The 20,663-nt window shown below is 53.8% G+C and overlaps 12 protein-coding genes across 12 annotated transcripts, besides 9 other annotated features; 7 read left to right on the forward strand and 5 right to left on the reverse strand.

Annotated features, from left to right (window-relative positions):
• The first annotated feature begins 431 nt into the window (after positions 1-431).
• Positions 432-465: a tandem repeat.
• Positions 466-593: 128 nt separating this feature from the next.
• On the forward strand, positions 594-743 carry EKO05_0003001 (uncharacterized protein; the record flags this gene model as incomplete). Its single annotated transcript, XM_059636070.1, has 1 exon — positions 594-743. The coding sequence occupies one exon, from the start codon at positions 594-596 to the stop codon at positions 741-743; it is 150 nt and encodes a 49-aa protein (XP_059492053.1).
• A 209-nt stretch (positions 744-952) lies between these two features.
• Positions 953-1,734, forward strand: EKO05_0003002 (uncharacterized protein; the record flags this gene model as incomplete). Its single annotated transcript, XM_038937979.2, has 2 exons — positions 953-1,071; positions 1,149-1,734. 2 exons carry the CDS (start codon positions 953-955, stop codon positions 1,732-1,734), a joined length of 705 nt encoding a protein of 234 aa, XP_038801565.2.
• Positions 1,735-1,933: 199 nt separating this feature from the next.
• On the forward strand, positions 1,934-2,161 carry EKO05_0003003 (uncharacterized protein; the record flags this gene model as incomplete). The annotated part of the gene is made up of 1 exon (XM_059636071.1): positions 1,934-2,161. The coding sequence occupies one exon, from the start codon at positions 1,934-1,936 to the stop codon at positions 2,159-2,161; it is 228 nt and encodes a 75-aa protein (XP_059492054.1).
• A 25-nt stretch (positions 2,162-2,186) lies between these two features.
• Positions 2,187-2,769, reverse strand: EKO05_0003004 (uncharacterized protein; the record flags this gene model as incomplete). The annotated part of the gene is made up of 2 exons (XM_038937958.1): positions 2,187-2,477; positions 2,533-2,769. The coding sequence occupies 2 exons, from the start codon at positions 2,767-2,769 to the stop codon at positions 2,187-2,189; spliced, it is 528 nt and encodes a 175-aa protein (XP_038801566.1).
• A 174-nt stretch (positions 2,770-2,943) lies between these two features.
• Positions 2,944-3,001: a tandem repeat.
• A 129-nt stretch (positions 3,002-3,130) lies between these two features.
• Positions 3,131-3,215: a tandem repeat.
• Positions 3,216-3,260: 45 nt separating this feature from the next.
• Positions 3,261-3,293: a tandem repeat.
• Positions 3,294-3,313: 20 nt separating this feature from the next.
• EKO05_0003005 (uncharacterized protein) lies at positions 3,314-4,075 on the forward strand (the record flags this gene model as incomplete). The annotated part of the gene is made up of 1 exon (XM_059636072.1): positions 3,314-4,075. One exon carries the CDS (start codon positions 3,314-3,316, stop codon positions 4,073-4,075), a length of 762 nt encoding a protein of 253 aa, XP_059492055.1.
• Positions 3,721-3,752: a tandem repeat.
• Positions 3,804-3,837: a tandem repeat.
• A 50-nt stretch (positions 4,076-4,125) lies between the features above and the next one.
• Positions 4,126-5,249, forward strand: EKO05_0003006 (galactose metabolism- protein; the record flags this gene model as incomplete). The annotated part of the gene is made up of 3 exons (XM_038938112.2): positions 4,126-4,295; positions 4,513-5,128; positions 5,196-5,249. 3 exons carry the CDS (start codon positions 4,126-4,128, stop codon positions 5,247-5,249), a joined length of 840 nt encoding a protein of 279 aa, XP_038801567.2.
• A 351-nt stretch (positions 5,250-5,600) lies between these two features.
• Positions 5,601-5,727: a dispersed repeat.
• Positions 5,728-7,124: 1,397 nt separating this feature from the next.
• On the reverse strand, positions 7,125-8,413 carry EKO05_0003007 (uncharacterized protein; the record flags this gene model as incomplete). The annotated part of the gene is made up of 2 exons (XM_038945192.2): positions 7,125-8,020; positions 8,077-8,413. The coding sequence occupies 2 exons, from the start codon at positions 8,411-8,413 to the stop codon at positions 7,125-7,127; spliced, it is 1,233 nt and encodes a 410-aa protein (XP_038801569.2).
• Positions 7,539-7,587: a tandem repeat.
• Positions 8,414-10,196: 1,783 nt separating the features above from the next.
• On the reverse strand, positions 10,197-12,284 carry EKO05_0003008 (Histidine kinase; the record flags this gene model as incomplete). The annotated part of the gene is made up of 1 exon (XM_038945193.1): positions 10,197-12,284. One exon carries the CDS (start codon positions 12,282-12,284, stop codon positions 10,197-10,199), a length of 2,088 nt encoding a protein of 695 aa, XP_038801570.1.
• A 1,884-nt stretch (positions 12,285-14,168) lies between these two features.
• On the forward strand, positions 14,169-15,524 carry EKO05_0003009 (uncharacterized protein; the record flags this gene model as incomplete). The annotated part of the gene is made up of 2 exons (XM_038937976.1): positions 14,169-14,288; positions 14,337-15,524. The coding sequence occupies 2 exons, from the start codon at positions 14,169-14,171 to the stop codon at positions 15,522-15,524; spliced, it is 1,308 nt and encodes a 435-aa protein (XP_038801571.1).
• Positions 15,525-15,712: 188 nt separating this feature from the next.
• Positions 15,713-16,714, reverse strand: EKO05_0003010 (uncharacterized protein; the record flags this gene model as incomplete). Its single annotated transcript, XM_038938043.1, has 2 exons — positions 15,713-16,507; positions 16,562-16,714. 2 exons carry the CDS (start codon positions 16,712-16,714, stop codon positions 15,713-15,715), a joined length of 948 nt encoding a protein of 315 aa, XP_038801572.1.
• Positions 16,715-16,985: 271 nt separating this feature from the next.
• On the forward strand, positions 16,986-18,678 carry EKO05_0003011 (protease B nonderepressible form; the record flags this gene model as incomplete). Its single annotated transcript, XM_038937802.1, has 3 exons — positions 16,986-17,164; positions 17,215-17,807; positions 17,858-18,678. The coding sequence occupies 3 exons, from the start codon at positions 16,986-16,988 to the stop codon at positions 18,676-18,678; spliced, it is 1,593 nt and encodes a 530-aa protein (XP_038801573.1).
• A 254-nt stretch (positions 18,679-18,932) lies between these two features.
• Positions 18,933-20,247, reverse strand: EKO05_0003012 (E1 ubiquitin-activating enzyme; the record flags this gene model as incomplete). The annotated part of the gene is made up of 3 exons (XM_038938015.1): positions 18,933-19,805; positions 19,853-20,082; positions 20,133-20,247. The coding sequence occupies 3 exons, from the start codon at positions 20,245-20,247 to the stop codon at positions 18,933-18,935; spliced, it is 1,218 nt and encodes a 405-aa protein (XP_038801574.1).
• Positions 19,661-19,713: a tandem repeat.
• Positions 20,248-20,663: the final 416 nt, after the last annotated feature.

Below are 20,663 nucleotides of genomic sequence, written 5' to 3' on the forward strand. Positions count from 1 at the left end.
GCGGATAGGGGGCTGGGCCGCCGTGGAGTCTGCTCCGTCTATGACGATGACCGTCTCCAACGCGCTCATGGTGGAATGACCCCACAACACCAAGCGAGCTCTTACTCTGGAAGCCTCGTCCACCTCTAGACGCTCGCGCTTACTCGCGCTCACCGAGCTTGACAACCTTGGATGGCTGCAAGACTATCTCTCTGATAGATTTCTTCCTAGAGCATGGTCAGGTGGTAAACGTTGTCTTGTCGCTCAGCCTCTTAGACGCCCTTGCAACATGGCAACATGCTTCAAGTGAATCAAGTCTGGACCTGCCTAATCCATATGACAACAAACGACACGCCTGGGCACGGGAGGAAGCGGTAGCTGCAGACGCTCCGAACGCTGCTCTTGCTCACCTCACACGACACTCAAGACTATACACATGCACGCTTTCCTGACTTCCTTCCTTCCTTCCTTCCTTCCTTCCTTCCTCACACGACACTCAAGACTGTACACATGCACGCTTTCCTGACTTCCTTCCTTCCCCACACCACCTAGTACTATGCTTCCGTCCGACCTGTCTCCAGGCTAGCCCATCGAAAACACCTTGCACTCGCGTTATGCACTTTACCTTGAGCGCTGTATCTGCATACGTCTCACTTGCGGCAGCCGTCTCCGCAGCACCCGCCTCGCAGGCATCAACAAGTAGGGCAACGCCAGCTAACACAAGCAATGATTCCACTCGAGTACGAATAGAGCCCGGCGACTAGCACGAGCCCGATTCCTCACGTGTGGTTTTTCTCGCCGTGTCCATGTTCAGCATAAGCGCCATAGCTGGCATGTTGGGTACAAGACCCATACTCTCTACGAACCTGTAGTAACAGCCAAGCTAGGTCACCGAGTGCGACAAATAGGCCGCGACCCGTACATCAAACTCTGCCTGGCACAGATCCTCATTCTCTCCCTCTACCTCGCCTCCATGGTATTTGTCTTCTCCGCTGCGGTCGTCGAAAGCGGACTCGGCCTTTCGTCTTTGAAGGTCTGTCGAGGAGCGGTACTCCTCTGTCTCAGCTTCTACATGCTCAGCAAGGTCTTGATGTGAGTCATCTTACATGAATCAAGGACGCCCTCTACAGGTGCCACAGTGGCTAGTGGTCTCTGACCTCGTCACACAGGTACCTCTTTCTTGTCGAAAGAGTACATGCACTTCGAGCTCCGTTCGTGAAGAGGGTTCGCGACTGGGTATGCGTGACTGGGTTTATACTGGTCGTTGTTGGCTTCACCAGCATCGCGGTAGTGGCTTTTATAAAACCTCTGGCTGAGGTGTCAGCAATCGATGGCCGTTGCCGCATCGGCATTCCACGACACACCACGCTCCCCTTGCTATTGTACGATGTCTCTCTCAACATTCTCCTCACGTCCGTTTTTATCCATCTTTCGAGTCCACTCGTCCGGTCGGGAAAGCCTTCAGCCGCGGCGTTTCCCGCGACTCACTTGACGATTTGCCTTGGGAACATGTGCGGCGGCTCCAGAGCGGACAACAGCCTCCTCCAGGCCAATCGAGGTAACCAAGCCGCGACGAAGAAGATGGAAAGGATGCTGCTCAGGACGTTTGTTGGGTCGGTGCTCGTAATGATTCCCACGATTGGCAACGTGGCAGCCTTGACCGCACTTCAAGGACGAGAACTGGGCTGGGTGTGCTTGATAGCCTGCAGCTCCGATGGTTCATCTGCTGCCCTAGACCGCTGGTTGCAAGACTGACCATGGCTGCAGTCGTTTGGACAGTAAGCGTGCTCCACTGGTTGACCGTTGGCTCCAAGGAGAAAGAGAGGAAAGAAGTGGCTGGATACATGATATGACTTGTTCTTATCCATGTCTGACTACCCAACACTGACTGCTCTACAGCTCTCGTTTGTCGCATCGCCAACCCTCGCCGCATACGGCACGCCGCTCCGGCACGATGGAAACGACACCCAGCGGAGCATCGGACGCATCTTCAGCTGTCGCCCTCGCAGAGGCACTGTCCGTGGATTGCCAAGGCCATCACCGTCCCCAACTAGCAGAAGTACTCTGCCCTGTGCGTATCTCCGACATGGCGATCACAAGCCTAAAGCCATCAGTTGGTCACGACGACCTGGACGTGCTGGAAGCCAAGCTACACCCAGATGCTCCAGCTCCTGTACGCTAGTTGACTGTGCTCTTTCCTGGCGCCCTCAGAAATCCGAGTCGTCCTCGTCGACAATGGTTTGCGACAAGAGGCCACGCCTGCGGGGTCCGGGAGCCTTGTCCAGTACAGGTTGAGTAGGAGGCGCGGGATCTAGTGTCGGTTCCTGCTTGTGGCGCCGGGCAGCTCTGAAATCGGCAGTAGTACGGCGCTTGGGAGGGTTGGCTTGAGAGGCAGTGTCGATGCTGAGGGAGGAGGACAGAAAGCTGAAGATGAGGTAGAGGATAGCGCCCGTCATGCACCCTATGAGGCCGGCAGTTCCGAGGTAGATGTAGATTGTCTGTTGGGCTTAGCAGTGCACCCTTGTTGTCTCTTTTGTCAGCTATGAATGGTACCTCAATCCGCTCGAGCCATTTCAGCTGTAGCGGTAACGTGATGACGTGGAACAGGCGCTTTGCAAGATGTAGGAAGGGAAGAAGCAGAAAGCGGGCGAGTATCCATATTGGTGACAGCACGAAGACGATTGCATGTAGTAGTGGCGAAAGGAGGAAACGGAGGGCATGGATGAGCTTGGTGGTGGGCCACGAGACGAGCTGCACAAGGATGGAGACGTTGACCCGTGCCGTGTCCATATCGCGGGGGGGGTGGATGTTGGGCAGAGGGAGACGAGAGGGAGGGAGCTACGAGGTGTTCATGGTGACGTATGGGCACGCACGAACATGATTGGCAATGTACCGCAGCACGGAAATCTGTCCATGCTGGCCGTGGAACTTGGAAGGATGGATGGGAGGGAGATGTGAGAAGGGCGCAAGACGCAAGACGCAAGATGCAAGACGCAAGACGCAAGATGCAAGACGCAAGACGAGGCCGCTGTGGCTCGTGCGGAGTACGGTATCGGCGATGGACAGCTGCAAGACATGCGAATCACCGTCCCGCTGCATGCATGCTGAGAGCTGAGAGGGGAAGGGGCGACGGTGCAGAGCAGAGCTAGCCTCGACGTCTGATCGTCACCGTCCACATCTACCGTCTACGTCTACCGTCTACTGAGCACCGTGTACCGGCTACCGGTCTTCCGCCTCGAAGCGCACGCAGTCGGTACTACGGGCAGCCGTGCTTGCGTGTTGTGTTTGCGTGTTTGCGTGTTTACGTGTTTGCGCGCATCGCAGCGCCGGATCCATGGGCAACCAGCAGAGTAGTCACGATGCGTCACATGCGCAACCGCACTCGCACCTAAGCAGTCAGCACGCGGCGCCGACGTACCGCACGGGCAGACGCGAGAGCATCCAGCACACGATCAAGGCGGCGCAGATCGCCCCTCCGTCGGCCAGCCTCGAGAGCGCCCAGGCCAACACGACGGCCCACGTCACCAGCCAGCCGCGCGCCGCCCACGACCGCCGCAGTGTGCGCGACCCCAGCCCGGACAGGATGGGCAACGAGCAGAGCAGCCAGAAGAAGGAGCGGGAGCGGGAAGAGCGACAGGAGCGACTGGAGAGGTGGAGCCGCCAGTCCACGCCCCAGCCTGCGCCCGCGAGCTCGACCTCACCAGCACCTCGTCCCCCACCGCCGCCCGCCAGCACCAGCGCCAGCAACAGCAACAGCAACAGCAACAGCAACACCACACCACCCCAGGCACGGCAACAGCAGCAACCAAAATCATCGTCGCCGTCACCACCACCACCACCACCACCACCACCACCACCCCGCCTGCTGCACACTCGTCCACGCCGCCGCCCAGCGAGGCACATGCAATCCCCATCAATGCCCCCCACAGCAGCCGCACAGAGCAGGCCATTGCCGGCTCGCTCGACCCCGCCGATGCCTCGCAAGACTACCTCGTGCCCTCGTCGCACTTCAGCCGCCCGCCGCGTCTGCCCTTGCCCATCGAGGAGGAGCTGCACACGCCCGGCTCGCCCATCATCTCCCCCACCGACCCCGTGAGCCCCCTGGACCATGGCGAGGTCGAGGGCACCCTGCCACGCCGCACCTCGATGCTCAGCAGCACAACCGTCGACGACGACGACCTCGGCGAAGAGTTCAAGCTCCCCACCCCCGGCGGCCCAACCGTCCCGACCCTGATCGAGTGGGAGGGCGCGGGCGACAGGGTCTACGTCACCGGCACCTTTGCCGGATGGAATCGCAAGTACAGGTTGCACAACAAGTAAGTCGCCGCATCTGCCCTCTCTTTCGTCGCCCTGCAGAACGCCCTGCATGCCTCTACCCGTGTGGCGCATGTCTCATGCAGCACGCCCGAGACATGCTCAATCACCCGACGACCACCCTGTCCTCTCCCCCCTCCACCTGGCTGCCGTTGCCTTTTTGCCTGCTGTTGACCGTTCCACTGCACCTCGACGCGACTGACCTCCTCTCTCCTGCAGTGGCCCCAGCACCAAGCAGAATGTCCTCTCGGCACTCGTCCCCATCCACCCGGGCACCCACCATCTCATGTTCATCGTCGACAACGACATGATGATCTCGGACAAGCTCCCCACCGCCGTCGACTACACCAACATCCTGGTCAACTACCTCGAGGTCTCTTACGACGACGTCAACAACCAGCCAGCGCCCGCTGGAACAGACAAGCCCGCAGCTACGCCCGCGCTCACAGAAGCGCAATCAGCCGCGCAACCCCCACAAGATGCACCCCCTCCTGCAGCTGTGGTCATCAAGCCGTCCACCGCTGACCTTCCCAACACCAACCTCCCTGAGCCCACCAAGAGATACCACTCCAAGATCCCCGCCTACCTGCTCGACCTCGATGCGCCCGAGGAGTCGTCGCGCTTCGCCCGTGCAAATGCCGCAGCAGGCAATCTGCCCACACCCCCCAGTCTGCCCATGTTTCTCAGCAAGAGCATCCTGAACGGGACAACCCCAATGAAGGACGATAGCAGCGTGTTGATCATGCCGAACCACACCGTGCTGAACCATTTGGCGACAAGTAGTATCAAGGACAACGTTCTCGCCACCAGCGCGACGACGCGGTACAAGCAAAAGGTACGTTACTCAGCTGCCCACCCGTGAGACATCCCGGCTCGAGAACGCACAGGCTGACATGCAGTAGTTTCTCACCACCATCATGTACAAACCAAAGGAGGAGAGCGGGGAGGTGTACTGATGCTTCGGCATACGTCATGGCGGGTTATAGATGGTATTTCTCTACACCTGCTTTTCGGTGCGAGGTCTTTGGTGTTTCTAGCGTTTTATCCCACAGTACGATGTCGACGAGTTTATGAAATACCCCGGCTCTGGAGCGGGCGCAATCACGGGAAATGTAGATTTTCCGCATCTCGAATATTCCTCATACTCACTTCCCTCGGTCACTGTTGAGCCAGGAGGCAGTCGAATCGATTTCGAAGCTCGAGTGGACTGTGATGTATGTGTGTGTGTGCTGACTTCATGCCGAAGAGATATCTAGCTAGCCATCCACCTGCAACTTGAGCATATCAGTAAGAAACTGTCAGGCGCCGGCATGTGGCAACGTCCACCGCTGACCTGGTATTGGCAATAAGTACTGTTCTGGCCACAAGGCTCACTATCCAAGTGAGCCTTGAATATCCCTCTTCGGCATGCTTGGCACGGTGGGCAGAGCCGTGTCTCGACTGTGGCTTTGTAGACTTCTGCTATGGTGTTATATTCAAGGAGCTAGAATTAATTTTGTGCTAGACAAGTCTGGTTTTGTATAGTCTTCTGCTCAAGATCAAACCTCTGGAACCCTAGGCTTTGCAGACCCAGCATCCTTTGCCACTCCCGACACAATTCATCTCATAACAACCTCCTCTCATTTCGGGCCTGTTCTATATCAGGCGTGAAATCTTCTCGTTAGAACAGCAACATGTAACTGTTGTGGCTTGCGTGTTGCAAAACCCCTTGGGGGGGACACTGCAGCAACGCTGCGTTTTCGACAAAAGAACTCGATTCGAACGTAGCTGCCACCGCTCGCTGTTGTTTGTGAAGCTGAAGTGCGGCAGTTGCAGGTCCCGGTTCTATCGCACCTGTGCTTAACAGGCCTGTCCGGTCGAAGGCCGCGTTGCTTAACCGGTTCTTACGAGTGTGGCATGCAGGCTTACCGGTGCAAGGCACTCTTGCGCTCTGCTAAACTTACTTCGCTTCGGTCTTTGGTTGGCTTAATGAGCTGACGGTGAGGTTGAATTGGAGACTCGCGCGGGTTGGAGGCGATGTTTGATATGTCTTAGAGTGTGGCTCTTTACTGCTTTTTTTTCTTCTCTCAATCCAGTATACATATTGTGTGTGGATTTCTCTCTTATCATCGTTTTATATACTCATAGTTCTCTTTGTATGAAAAGAGTATACATAGTCCTTGGAAGCAAGGTATCCACATCAGAAAATATTTTGTATCTACAGCTCTTGAACAGGTCTTCACTTCTTGCATCAATAAGATCTTCTTGTCCAGAAATTATCTTCAGACTTAACTTTAGGGATTTCGAGGAGGGCCGTAGTGCGGAAGGGAGGTGACGGGTGGCGCTCTGGAGTTTTCGAGACATCTCCCGCTCACTAGATCTAGTGCTCTTGCCGTGGTCCTACCTGTATGCAATTCGGCTTCTGTGACAGATCTGTTTCAACGATTTCACACTCGCTTCACCCGCCATGAACGCCGGACTGCTAAGTACAAGAGACCTCTGCTGGCCGCTACTTGATGTTATCTACCACTCCATCTTCACTCCCTCTGCTTATTTAACATGCTTCTGAGAGCCTCTTTACTCTTTGGCCTAGCCGTTACGGTACCCACCGAGCAGCATGACGCTCACGCAGTGCATGCCTCTCTTCCATGGAATGTGTTGTTGGTAAGATCAGTTGTTGGAGAGCATGAATGGGGATTCCGACGGACACAAACAGGTTTCTTGCGAAATGAAGTTGAAAGTAAAGTGGATGTGAGAGATTATTAACTTCAACACATGAACTCACGGCTACAACGACGACTACACGGACCAGAAACCGCCCAGCCTCGTGATGATTGCCATACTCAAACCGATCAAAGCCATACCATTAAGACCCCACTCAGTGCCGCTAGCACCATGAGCGGCATCTGTACAGCTAATCCACCCGCCTCGCTCCCTCCCCCCGTGAACGAAGCAGGAGTGCTGGAACTCGTCGTAACCCGAGACGACGGAGAGCGAGATGTCGATGCCCGGGTGATGGAAGACAGCAGCGCTGACAAGCTGGACTCGAAAGCGCCGTCATCTGACGGAGTCGCAGAACTCTCCGAAGAAGTGGGTACTACCACCACCGCCTCCGAAGCACTCGAGTTCTCTGTCTCCAGCGCCGTTGTCGGTGTCGCAGTAGCGCTCGGCACGGCGCCGACCAGGCTCGCCAACGTCGTTGCATCCGCGGGCGTCGAGAAGACCAGCGTCTTGATCAGCTGGGCGAAGATGCTCGATGCGGCGCTGTCGTCGGTCGCTGTCGTCTTGTAGGTCGTGGTCACGGTGATGGTGGTGTATGTCACTGTACTCTGAGATCCGAAGACATACCAGTAGTAGCTGAAATACCGCCACGTCATAGTCCAGTAGTACGTCGAATACACGTCCACCAACACCTCTGTCGTGCGCGGCGGCTGCGTGATTGTCGACGGAGGCGGAGGCGGGACTGCCGTTGTCGTCGTGGCGAAGGAAGTCGTGCCCGACCGCACAACAGCAGTGCATTTCAAATCAGTGCAACACCCACTTTGACCGTTGTAAATCACACAGATATTCCCCGCTTCGCAGTATCGTCCGTTTTTGCAGCACTGCGTGCCCTCCGGGTGGCAGTTGTTGTTGCCGCAGCACGAAGAGCCGGCGGCGCAGGGCCCGGTGGGACAACATGTCTTGCCTGGCTCGAGACAGTAGCCGTACGAGCAGCAGTTGTTTGTGCTGGGACAGCAGCCTCCCAGTGCTAGCCTTTGGTTTCAGCCCATGAGGATATCGTGAAGGGATGGAGGAAAGACGTACATGCGCAGTACCCGTATCCAGATTGGCAGTTTTGGCGTTTTCCGTATAGTTCTACGGTGCGGTCTTGCAGAACAGATGGCGCTGTTTCGTTCTTCTCCTGCAGCAGCGCTTCTAGAAAAGCACCGGGCTCAGTACCTTGGAAGACAGGTTCGCTGCCAAAACCCGCTTCACCGCGCTTCATCCCAAAGGATGCATCGTCTGTAGCATACGCGCCTGCAAGGCTGGAGAGCGCAGTAGCCGCGAAAAAGTAGCGAAGGAAATACATCTTCATTCGTACAGGATGCAGGAAAGCGAACTCAGCCGAGTTGAGATGCTGGGGCAGCGGGGGGAAACGCATCTTGCGATCAACCTGTAGATGTAGTCTCCCACCTCGCCGACCAACCTCACACACAAGCTGATCGCACCTGATGTACAAGCAAGCAAGCCCTCACAATTTCTCTAAGCGATCCTCGCACTCGACCAACCATCCGCCTCTTCACAATTGGGTTCCAGCCTCGTAAGGCCACCATAGTGCCGTACCTCGCATTCGAAACTATGTTGGAGGATGTGCATAAGCCACCATTCAAAGGCGACGAGTTGTAGCGATCTCGGCTCCCGGTGGGCAGTGTTAAGTGTGTCCAACGGACCGAAATCCAGGGACCGAAGGTGTAAGTCTGGAGTTTGTGGTTCAGCTGCCAAGAGAAGTTGATAGCGTGGACGAATGGGATGCGTGATGGAGATGAACGTGGCTGTAGGGCAAAGCGAGATTTTGGGGTCCAAAACAGGTATCTTGAGATGGCGTGGGTAGGGTGCTTTTCTTTTAAGTTGCGTGGCTTTGCTTCTGGTTACTCACTGTACTGCGTCTCGACATAGCTTGATCGGTCAGTTGATTAAGGGAGTGCTGCAGGCGCCGTCAGTAGGGGGTCGCCGTCGAGCATGACGGGTACTTATCCTTGCTGGCACTATCACTAGGTCCCTCGCATTGCCAGGAACAGCCCGGTACAAGCGATTAGTCTTTCGATTTACAGAGAGAGGTATTCAGTTCCATTCTGCAGATTACTTTCAACCTAGTAAAACATTACAAGCCTCTGAAACTTTCTGTTTAAAGTCGTAGGGCACTTGTGGTTTCCCCGAAGGTCTCCAGCAGTATAGTTTAAGGTGCTATGACTGGGACATCATAGCCGGCCTTTTCTGTAACGTGAGAGAAGGTTAGGAGAAGATACTCGAGGCTGAGTTACCCGCTGTTGGATGGTCTGGCCCGTCCCTTGATAAGTTACTTTATGGGCATAGATTAACTCCTCACGATGTGAAGAAACTGGGAGTCAGGTGTGCGTTTTGTTCTAGGTGCTAGGAGCTACTCAGAACAGTTCTGCAAGAGTATTGTAAGTCTAGGATTTTTAGAGGGCTATGCATCTTCTTAGTTGTATAATGGTATAGATGAGACACTTCTAAGAACTTCGGACATTGTTGTTATTGGACAGGTGGAGAGTGGCTACGCCTCGGTATTTCTGCAACTCGAAAGCCATCCTGTACTCTCTCAGAATTTCTGCGCATCCGATCGCTATTCGCGGTTTGCTGTGATGACGACGGCCTTTGAATGAACCTCATGTCGGTTTCGCTCTCTCCACCTGCATCTCCACTGCAAGACCTGTAAAGACGATCTGAGCCATAAGACTCCCTGGACCATCCATATCAACCATGCTTCCTGGCTTTGAGCCAAGTCTTAGCTCTGGTCCTGGTGATGAACAATATCCTGTATCCTGTTGTCTGAGAAATATCAGGCCCTAGGCCCGGCAGGATCACCAATTTACGTCGGTTTTCAGGAAGACGGCGAGATTGGTTGAGTCCGTCCGTGGTGATCAGTGGCTGATCGAAGTTTGTTTCAGCTCTCTTTTGAGAGAGACAAACTACATCCAAGGGCACATCCTTTGGTCCGCTCGTGCTTAAGTCCAAAGACTGACAGACAAGGCAGTCGCTTGTCTGTGGCTGGAACTTTTTTTCAGTGCATGGAAGCGAGCGGTGCTCGCTTCTAGCAAGAAGCCCAAGTGCTTGCCAAATTTCCAAAATATGGGTTTTCCATCATTTATAACTCGTCTTGGTTAAGGAACATATTGAAATCCTAAGACGTCTGGTGGGCCGAATCAGCCATCGGATTGCTCTTTGAAGCAACTCAGAAGAAGCTTGACCAGAAGCATTCTATCCACAGGTTTCGCGATATATCCAGTCATGCCTTTAGCAATATATGATTCCGCTTGACCCTTCAACGCGTTTGCAGTCATTGCAACGATGGGCATACGGAATCCCTTATCTCTCAACTCTTGTGTGGCTGAGACGCCATCCTGAACTGGCATGTTGACGTCCATCAAGATGAGATCGTAGGGTACTGAGGCATGCTTCTCATCTGCTGACTGTATCGTTTTGGCGACAGCCTCCTTACCGTCAACAGCAACGTCTATGTTGGGAAATCCAAGACCCGCCAGCATTCGCAACATGACTTTCCGGTTGATGAAGTTGTCCTCCGCTAGCAAGAGGCGTTTGTCGACAGCTACGCGTTTTATTTCTTCCATGTGGTCTACGATTGCTGGCGAGGGAATTTGTAAAGTGTGTAATCCAGCCCTAGAAGTTTCCGATATTCCAAACTGTTTACACTTTTTGAGCTTCATTGTAAACCAAAAAACACTGCCATGGCCCGCAGGGTTCGAGTGATAGCCAATATGACCACCCATGAGCTCGGATAGGCTTTTGCAAATACTCAAGCCTAGGCCAGTGCCTTTATATCTCTTGGTGGCGGAATTATCGAACTGCGTGAATGGGGTAAAGAGATTGGTCGCGGATGCCTCTGGCACCCCGATGCCTGTGTCTACGACTTCTGTACGGATCAAGGAGGATTCTTCATCGTCGCTTTCGAGGGTCGTGTTGATTCGTACAGATCCTTCCTCTGTAAACTTTGCAGCGTTGGAGACCAGGTTTTGAATTATTTGACGATATCGAAGACTGTCTCCTCCTCCTGCTTTAGGTACCCGAGGGTCGAGGTAGCTTTCAAACTTTACTTCGGAATTGAACAGCTTCTGTTGCGCACGATGAACAGAATGTACGATATCCGCAATGTTGATTATGTCATGACTTATTGAGAAGCTGCCGTTGGCCAGTTTACTGTAGTCGAGGATATCGTTGATCACCTGGAGCAGTACCTCACCAGACTCTTGAATGATGCGCGCAAGATCCAATTGATCAAAGTCAAGCTTCGTGTCAAGCAGCATTGTCGAAGCTGAGAGTAAGCCATGCATGGGTGTCCTGATCTCGTGTGACATGTTGGCCAGAAACTCTGATTTCAGCTTCGATGCTTCCTCGTAGGCACCAATTAATTGTTGCTCTGCCTTCCGCCGATCTGTCAAATCACGGGTGACCTTTGAAAAACCAAGGAGGGTGCCTTCCTTAAAGAGGGGTGTGATGACAACGTTGGCCCAAAATCTGGAGCCATCCTTCCGGTAACGCCAGCCTTCATCTTCGCAACGTCCATCGCGGAGGGCATCCCGAAGCTCCCTTGCTGGCTTGCCAGCCGCGAGGTCGTCCTCGCCGTAGAATTTAGAGAAGTGTTGGCCAACAATCTCTGATCTTGTGTATCCTTTGAAGGCTTGCGCCCCTGCATTCCAAGTTGCGACGTTTCCATTTGGGTCGAGCATGAAGATGGCGTAATCTTTGACAGTTTCGACAAGGATACGAAAAGTCTCATTAGTGTACATACGCTCCTCCAGCTCCAGCCTTTTCAAGTGCTCTTCTGTGACGTCTTGGAACTCCATCTGGGTACAACAAAGGCTGTCATTGCGGTAGATGGGAACTGTGCGAGTCCTCCAGACTTGTTGCGAATCAGTTATATGGTCGAGCTGAATTGGCGCGCCGGTTTGTTCGACGATCCGAATGGTTTCACAGGCCGAAGCGAGTGCTGGAAATTCCGATGTTCGCCCAAGAACGTCGTCTGCAATCCGTCCCACGAGATTTTCGCGTCTGCCTCCCGGTGAGGTCATAACAAAGCTGTCCGATACCTGAACGACTACTCGCGAAGCATTGAGGATGAGGGTAGGAACAGGTGTATAGCGGAAAATGTCGAACTCCACGCTACTGGCATCGCAAACGCTGTCAGGTCGTTCAGGTGGCGGGAGATCGACAAGTGTAGAAACCGGTGGTTTTGACTGTATGGCATCCAGGGATGCAGCGACAACGCTTGCCATCTTACATTCGAGGGCTGCCGGGCTATGCTAAATCCGACGATATGGTGTGGGTGCAGCGTCGAAGAGGGAAAGCATCCAGGAAGAATCGTACGAGAACTGCATAAGAGGCATCGGAACCTGATGTCCGACTGATTACCTTTTGTGCCGTGACCCATCATGGGCAGCCTCTCCACTTGCTGGAGGTACTCGTGCAGCCGCGGAGTGCCACCAGCGACGTTGTACAAGGCCTGTGCGTGCTCGTCATTGGCGATCAACACCTCGGGACTGGACGGCCTGTTTCGCACACACATACACCATAGACACGCGTGCGAACGAACGTAATGTCTGCGCAGAACAACAATCCTTCTTGATCATCCGGTGAGTGCTGTGTGTTCTTCACTCGCAACTGAAAGCCTTTGACGTCATAATCGTTCGATTTTATATCAGGGCTCGGCTGAAGATCCCCATAGGCGCGAGCCGTTATGGAAACCCTTACGAGAACTTCCGTCTCGCGCTCCAATTTGAAACCACGGCGACCATCTAGAACCTTAACACAGGACCCCACTGTTGTCCAGACCTTTCACACGCTCGCGCTAAGTAATAACAGACGCCCCGAGGCACGAACACGTTCTGCAGCGAACCGACAGAATGATTGTTCCGAGCTGCATGGTGAATGTAAGCGTTTCAATTATCGTTCGAAGAGACCAACAACGGCCATTTGATTGTCTCACAATCATTACGCGAGTGCTTGGGCCTTGATGCTGGTCTTTGTCGCAGAGAATGTGTCAGGTGTGTGAGTATCAGCCTCTCGCGTTGCAGAGAAAGCTGGCTATACCGTCTTCGCAGCAGCTTCTTAAGCTGCAAGCAGTAATGCTGGAGGCCTTTAGCGCCATTATTACTGCTCTTTAGATTGAAGAGAAGTTGCTGAAGTCTTATAGCATCCTTTCAGGTTGTAGAATGGCTAGGAGAATAGCATTCAGTACTTCCTGTATTGTTCAAGATCGTCAGCTTATAGCCCGCTTTCTCTGCAACGCGAAAGTCAGCGACAGTAGGTAAGCTCTGGGCCAAAAATGTGCCGGCTTTTAAAGAATCAAACAAGGATTTCATTGCGTCAACCGCTTAGCTTGTTGATCGTTCTGGAAGTCTGCTAATCTTGACCTTACATCATCCTTGCCGCTATAGGACTGTCGCATCTTCGATTCGAAACAGCAACCTGAGTCGATCGAGAGGCATCCTTAGACGTGGTGGTCCGGATGCAACAACATATCTGATAGGTATTCTATTGCACGTCCACATTGACTACACTGGGAACGTAGCGCACGTCCACACCAAATATATCGGAGAAGTTCCAACTTCACCCTCTGCAAATGTTCTGGGAGTCTAACCTGTGATTCCTACCGCATGCTGGTGCAGCGGTCAGTGGGCGGCGTTCAAGGATACACGATTTAGTTTGGTACACTCACGCTACTCTACAACATTCTTCGCTCGGCATCTCGAAGGCTTGTTCAAAGGGCGTCAGTAGCTGTAAATCTCTTTACCTTCGGGCTTCCTCGTTGTTGCGATTTATACTTTTCTCACCGTACACTCTCTTGACCACTCATCTACGGACTTACCTTGAACAAGCGCAAACCTCAACACTCGTCAAAAAAAATCTCAGAAGCACACGAACCCAGATAACTCAATACGAAGATCCGTTGACTCGCTACGGTCTTCTTCCGAGGAGTCGTACAGATCTGGAACTGAAACGGCTCGAATTGAGTCTCCATCACTGTCATCCTCCAATTCATCGACACCTTCGACGAATCTCTCGATACGCAGAATGCTGGATTCAACGTTAAAGCTGCCCCAAGTTGTCGAAGAGCGTTGCAAAGAGATCCCCCAGAAGATCAACATGCTTCCAGGGCTATGCCCTCAAACAGCAGACGACACCTCACTCAACCAGCACTGACCACGCAAACAAGTGTGGTTACCAATGACCTTCCAAGTCCACAACCGTTGCGAGAACTCTCACCTGGAGATGGAACCGTAAGTTTCATACTTTGTCGAGAGATGTACGCCCTAATGCAGAGACAGGCGTTACCAGCATCGTTATTGTCTTCCCGAAAAACGCTCCCAGACACCTTTCCTGGATTCTTTACAGGTGATACTTACATACAGTGCGATACGGTGAGACCACCCAGGCAATGGCAGCTTCACAGTGCAGTTCTTACTCGAAATTCTCCCTGGTTTGCGCGATCCATTCGAGAACAGCAAGCGGCTTCAAAGACTGCAGACTGGCTTTTATTCGCTCTCGAGAAGATTAACGATCGGTTTGTACTGGTCGCTCAGAATCCAGAAGGCGACCGACCTATCAGCCGCAAACCAGATTCTGACGAGACGTTGCTGAAGGAATGCCAGAGCAAATGCATATCTCAACGAGCCAAAACAAAAATCATCCAAGATGACATTGTAGTCTACGAACAGGTATTTGGATCTTTCTACAACATTGCTCCACGTATCGAAGCCACCAACGTCAAGACTGCCACATCGCAAGCCAAAGCGCTTGTCAAGATAGCACAAGACCTCGGATGCATTCACCTCATCTCCTCGCACGTTGGTAATGCTCTCTTGCAACATCGTCAATCGCTCTACAAAGCCATCTTAGACGACCCACCACGCTATCTTCTCCTCGCCTCAGCGCTTGAGAACGAATTCATCTATGCCGAATCCCTCATCCACCTCATCGGTGCACATCCCTGCTGGCCATGGCCTACGAAACAATCAGCACTTCCAGACACAATCCGCCAGCTCATCGTCAAAAAGTCAAGAGAGCTGGACATGCAGGTTCTAGAAACCGAGCGCGAACTCCTCCTCCTCACAATCACTACAAAGCGCGGCATTCCATACTCGGCAGAATCTCACTCCCAATTCGACACTTGGTTCGTGGTCCAGATGTTCCGGGATACGCTCACCAATGTTTTTCGCCAACACGATGCGTCCAAGCCTTCCCTTAAGCGCGGCAATTTGTTTCGTAAGATCAGGGCGGATGGCAGTACGTACATGGCGTATGAGGACGTGCGGAGGATGGTGCAGGCTGTGATGCCCAGCGCGGTGGAGACGCTGGGTGAGGACTTGAGGATCCTTAAGGAATTTGCGAGCGAGATTGTGGAGAATTTGGCAAGGAATGAGCTGAGCTTGGATGTTGAAGAGAATAAGGTGGGGTGGTTGACTTGTGCGAAGGTTGAGAAAGAGTATATCCCATGGAGAGCGGGTGAAAGATAAGGGTGGCATTCATCTTTCCGCAGGTCACTTCGGTCTGTCTAGAAGAAGGGCGGCCGGGTTTTGGCACATCTGCTAGTAAGGATATAACTTATGCCTATAGTGCGAATATATTGTATTCACAAACCGAGTAATGCTAGGGGTATCGTTTTGAGCAAGAGAAATACTGCGCATCCTCGCAGCACGAACATCTACCTCCTCGAGGTCGACCCGAAACCGGTACTCTCGTGCCTCGTATTCGAGAAACTAGATCCGGATCCCGACGAGGACCTAGAGCTGCCTTCGCCATTGTTCCACCCACCACTGTTGCTGCCCCATCCGTTATTGGTCTGGTTGCCTCTGTTCGCCATACGCCCTGCAGCATACCCGGCTGCAGCACCACCTAGCGCGCCAGACCACATTCCGGGTCTCCATCCCTGAGGTTGATTGGTACCGTACGTGCTTTTCCCTGGACGTCCCTGATAGTCGTAAGGTGGTGGTGGGTCATCGGTATCATGATTTCCACCCCATCCTCCGCCTCCACCGCCCCAGCCAGGTCGGTCGCCACCAGCACCTCCGGCACCCGCAGGCCCTTGGCCCCACTGCCGAACGATGTTGTAGAGTATCCAGCCTGCAACTCCAATGAACACCATCCAGAACAATGCCGCTGCGACTTGCTCGCCTAGTGTCTTCGGACCTTCCCTGCCACTCCCCTCGTCATCACCACCCCACCAGTGGCCTCCATTTCCCCTCCCGTACTTCTCATGACCCTTGTCTGTCAGAACCAGTCTGTACTCAACGCCACAGCTTCCTTTCAAGATATATGGGTCTTCTGGATAGTCGTAGCCTTCGCATATCACGTCGGTGGAGCCGAGCTTAAACTCATCCGGGAGCGAGGCGGTACATGTCCATTGGATGTTCTCAGAGTCGTAGTCGGAGCCGGAGTTCTTGCAACGCATTACATCGACTTCGTAGAGACCTTTGGCGTTGCCGCCAATGCATGAGAGCTGGGTTGTGTTAGCTCGAGGCCTGGTGTACTGGTTCAGCTTGGCGCAACGTACCTGAGGCATGGCATTAACACGGCGATGCGAAGTGTCCAGTCCTTTCCGCAATGTAAGACTCTGGATGTTGGAGAGCTTGACCTTGTCTGAGCGCAGGGCTTGCGCGCCACACGCACTCAACAGCGCAGCATAGAGTAAGTTGAGGAGATGCATCGTGTTGGGTGCAGGAGTGATCGCGTGAGTTTCTCGTAGATATAGCAGGCAATGCGAGCCTACGCAGTGGCAAATCGCGTGAGGACACGGTGTTGAAGATGTCGCTCGCTCAGGCAACGATCCAGACCTCGGTGGGAAAGAGGGTCTTTTAGCGCTACGTCATTCCAGCTAGCGGCAGGAACGTAGATACCTACTGACAGGCAAGTGCAGCCGACCGAGCTACCTATCGAAGCCCATCACGCGCCATCTTGTCGACACTCACACAACAACCATGAAGCAACGGATAACATATGTTGTGACGGAGCCCGAATCTTTTAACCCTGAGCAGATCAGCGTTCAAAAAGGTGTCAACGGAAATGCCGACATCTTCAAGTTGAACGGCGTCAATGCAGCGAAAGAACACCGTATCACACTTGGTCTCGATGAGCTATCTCAGACTCCAATCGATATGTAATTGCCCAGGAACCCAGCCTTGCATCAGATTTACTGACGCTCGTGAGCAAAAATCTCAAGCAATGGCATGAATTGCATATCCGCTGGACTTCTGAGGTTCCATATTCATTAACTCCTCCATTCACGTCACGTGTATCACCAGGCCTACACATCTTCTTCACGCCATCAGGAGACAGCAATGAAATCGACCTCTGCAAGGAAATACAATCGATCTTTGGTCAGCATCTGAAGTGTTCATCATATAACGAAACAGCGATCAAGATGCCCATGCTATCAGAGCGCTTTTCCATGTCTACAGCCTCGCAGTACTACTCGCCATTCTCGTTTGACGAACTCAACAAGTCATTACTTTCAGAGGTAACTTGTCCGAATGACAATGATACATGCAGGTATCTGAAAAAATACCTGCCGTCAGCTTCATACGTTGACCTCGACTACGATGCAATCTCACAAGCTTGGATTTTCACCGCTGTTTGGCCCAAAGCACCCAGTGACGCAGGATGGACGGACACAATAGTCAAACGTCAAGAGGAGCAATCGACAGTCGAGATTGGCGTTCTAGCCCACGAACCCAACACGGACCCAGAGGACATCCAGTTTGGAGGGTTCCTGGCCGTGCTAGGCCAGGATGACAAACCAAGTACCACGCTCCCCAGTATGATTTACCAAATGTTACTGACACCTCATCAGAGCCAACACGTTTCCAAACACCAACCCGACACTATCCCCTTCTGACAGCAGACCCTTACAACCCCAACTCCACCCCGAAGCTCTCGCCTCTGACGTACACCACCTCCCTCCAACGCCCAACCGGTCTTCACCCAACGCTAATGCTCACCTTCCCGACCGAGCATCTCACCCCACCCGACCCAACGTGCAAGCTGCACACGCACCTCACCCTGCCCTCTACCCTCTTCATCGACAAATACCAATTCAACGACCCGCTCTTCCTAGCCTCGAAGAACATAATTGCCCTCCGCAGCATCGCCGGCGCCACCGACCTCGAAGCCCCAGACTGGGTCGTCCCACAATGGGGATCCGCATCTCTATTCGAGCTGGCCTCGCCTTCGATTCCATCTTCTGACACCAACACCGACACTCGCACTAATCACGTCAATGCAGGAAATTGGAACATCTCCATCCCCCTGCACCTGCGCTATCTTCCAGCCTCCAACGCATCCCACACGGTCGCCAGCGTCCCCTGGCCCGTCGTCTTCTGGGCGTGCCGCGCCGACGAGGGCGAGAAGATGAGTGTGAATCCATTCGACCGCAGACATCTGGGGTATGAGGCATTGTTTGGGCCCAAGACACGGTTCATGCATGTCGAGCCTGCGACGAGCACAGGGAAGATGGTGGAGACGATCGATGTGCCTGTATTGGATACAAGGAAGGCTGCTTGGGTGGAGACGGGGACTGTGGGTGTTGTGCTTGTTGCGTTCTTGGGTCTGTGTTGGGTGCTGTTTGGAAGGATTGGAGGACAGAGGGTGGAGAGGGAGAAGAAGAAGCAGTAAGAAGCAGGGGACGGATAGGAGAGGAGAGGAAGCACATCATGCTTGTTACTCATGTTCTTGGCATGCATGATCTCCATATCGGCGTTAAGTATTAATCATTCTTCTGTATTGCAAAACGCCGTTGCTGGCTCCGTGTTGAGCTAGCTGTTGGGTATCGTTGTTCTTTGTTCTCCGTCGTATGCGCCGCTCCATCCAATGTGGTCACCTGTTCGTCGACTTTTCTACTTTGAAGCCGCCCAAATGCTTCATCCACCCTAGTCATCAATCGAGATGGCCTCCACAGGCATTGGAATAGATGGAAGCGCGGTGATTGGGTTATCGGCAAATATGGGGTGAAGCGTGTAGACTGGCCCGGCGCTCTCCTCGCCGTCAAACAGCATCAGGTTCTGGATCGGCTGCTCCCTCTGTCCGAGCACGTTGATCACGTCTTGCGCAAGCTGACCACCCAGGAAGGCTGTGACAGGCGCAAGTTCACTGCCCAGGTTCTGTAAGAAACTGCGCAGGAATTCTGCAGTCAGTGTGCTTGAAGGCAGCAAATGCAGCTTGTGCTTCTCCGTAGCCATCATCGTGAACAGCTGCAGCTGTTGTGGTTCGTGTGAGGGGTAGACGCCGTGCGCTTGGAACTGGTACTCCCACAGTGCACGCACGCAGGTCAGCAACGGGTGTACTTTCTTCAGCTTGCGATGGTTGCCTGCAATCTCGGGTGGGAGAGGCGAGTCCTTGATAGCCATGATGGGCGAGTATATCTCTTGCTTTGTGACAGTTTCAAGCGACTTGCCGTTCTCCTTCTTCGAAGACGTTTCGAGAACACTGCGTGTCGAGCTCTCTGGACCGACTTGCGTGGTCTTGTTGCTGACTTCGCGCTCGACGACGAACTTGTGCTTGATCAGGTCGGCGAAGATGTATCCGTAAAGGCCGTGTGATGCACCGGCGTAGAAGGGTCGATTCGCGAGGCGTGCGCAGAGGTTGAGGGTGTTGGTCGAGTTGAAGTCGAGGTCTGTAGCGATGATGACGTCGAAGTTGGCGTAGAAGCTGGCTTCGGTTTCTGTGCGAATGTCGCCTGCGTACACGTTGACTCTGACGCGAGGGTTCAGCTTCTGAACCTGTGGGGCGGCTGCCTCGGCGCGCTGTGCGGTAGTCAGCACGAGAGGGATTCGAGTGACACACAACGTACGTTCTTGCCCACGTCCGAGTCGGTGATGAAGAACTGCGCGCCCAAGTCGTCTTCGGTGACGCTCTCATGGTCGGCCAGGGTGATGGACCCAATGCCTGCCAGCACCAGGTTCTTGGCAATCTCGTTGGCCAGCGCCTTGATGGAGACGAGGAGGATGTTGGCCGTGCGAATCTTCGATTGCGCCTTGACGCCCCACAGTCGAATCTGTCGGTCGTAGAGTGCGATTTCGTCTTCCAGCGGGATCAGCTCGGAAAACATCTTGGGGGTGTGGTGGTATTACCAGCTGAGATCTTCTCCGACTCGGCGATTGCAGCAACAGTCTGTCCCGCTGCATCGTCCGCAGGGAAGGTGCCGTTGACCGCTACGGCATCGGCAGGCGCAGCGAGGTCTGTCATGGCTGGGGCAGGTACGATGGAGGTGGTGGCTCAGAAAAGCACTGTCGAGTGCGATTGAGCCTGGGTGGAAGATGGTTGACGCAACGACAAGGCCAGGCGAAGGCGATAGCAGACCTGGCGCCCAGAACGCGATCCGAGGTGAAGACGAAGTTCGGCAGTGACGAGACAGAGTTCAGGTACCTGCGGCTCTGCAGCTAGCGGCTTGTCTGGCCCCGCGCGTGGGGGATTGTGGGGCCCTGACATGCTCGTTGGACATCATCGCACAGCCTGAGCCTCGACGCCTTGTCACCCACCCCAACACGCTGCACTCTGTGACAGGAGTTGGTAGACAACCGGCATCCGCTCCATTCGCCGTCGACCGCGCGACTCCAATTCTTCCGCACGTGCTCCGTCTGCCCCCGCTCTACACTTCTCAC

This window comes from Ascochyta rabiei, chromosome 4 (assembly GCF_004011695.2).
Source record: "Ascochyta rabiei chromosome 4, complete sequence".
Classification (NCBI taxonomy): domain Eukaryota; kingdom Fungi; phylum Ascomycota; class Dothideomycetes; order Pleosporales; family Didymellaceae; genus Ascochyta; species Ascochyta rabiei.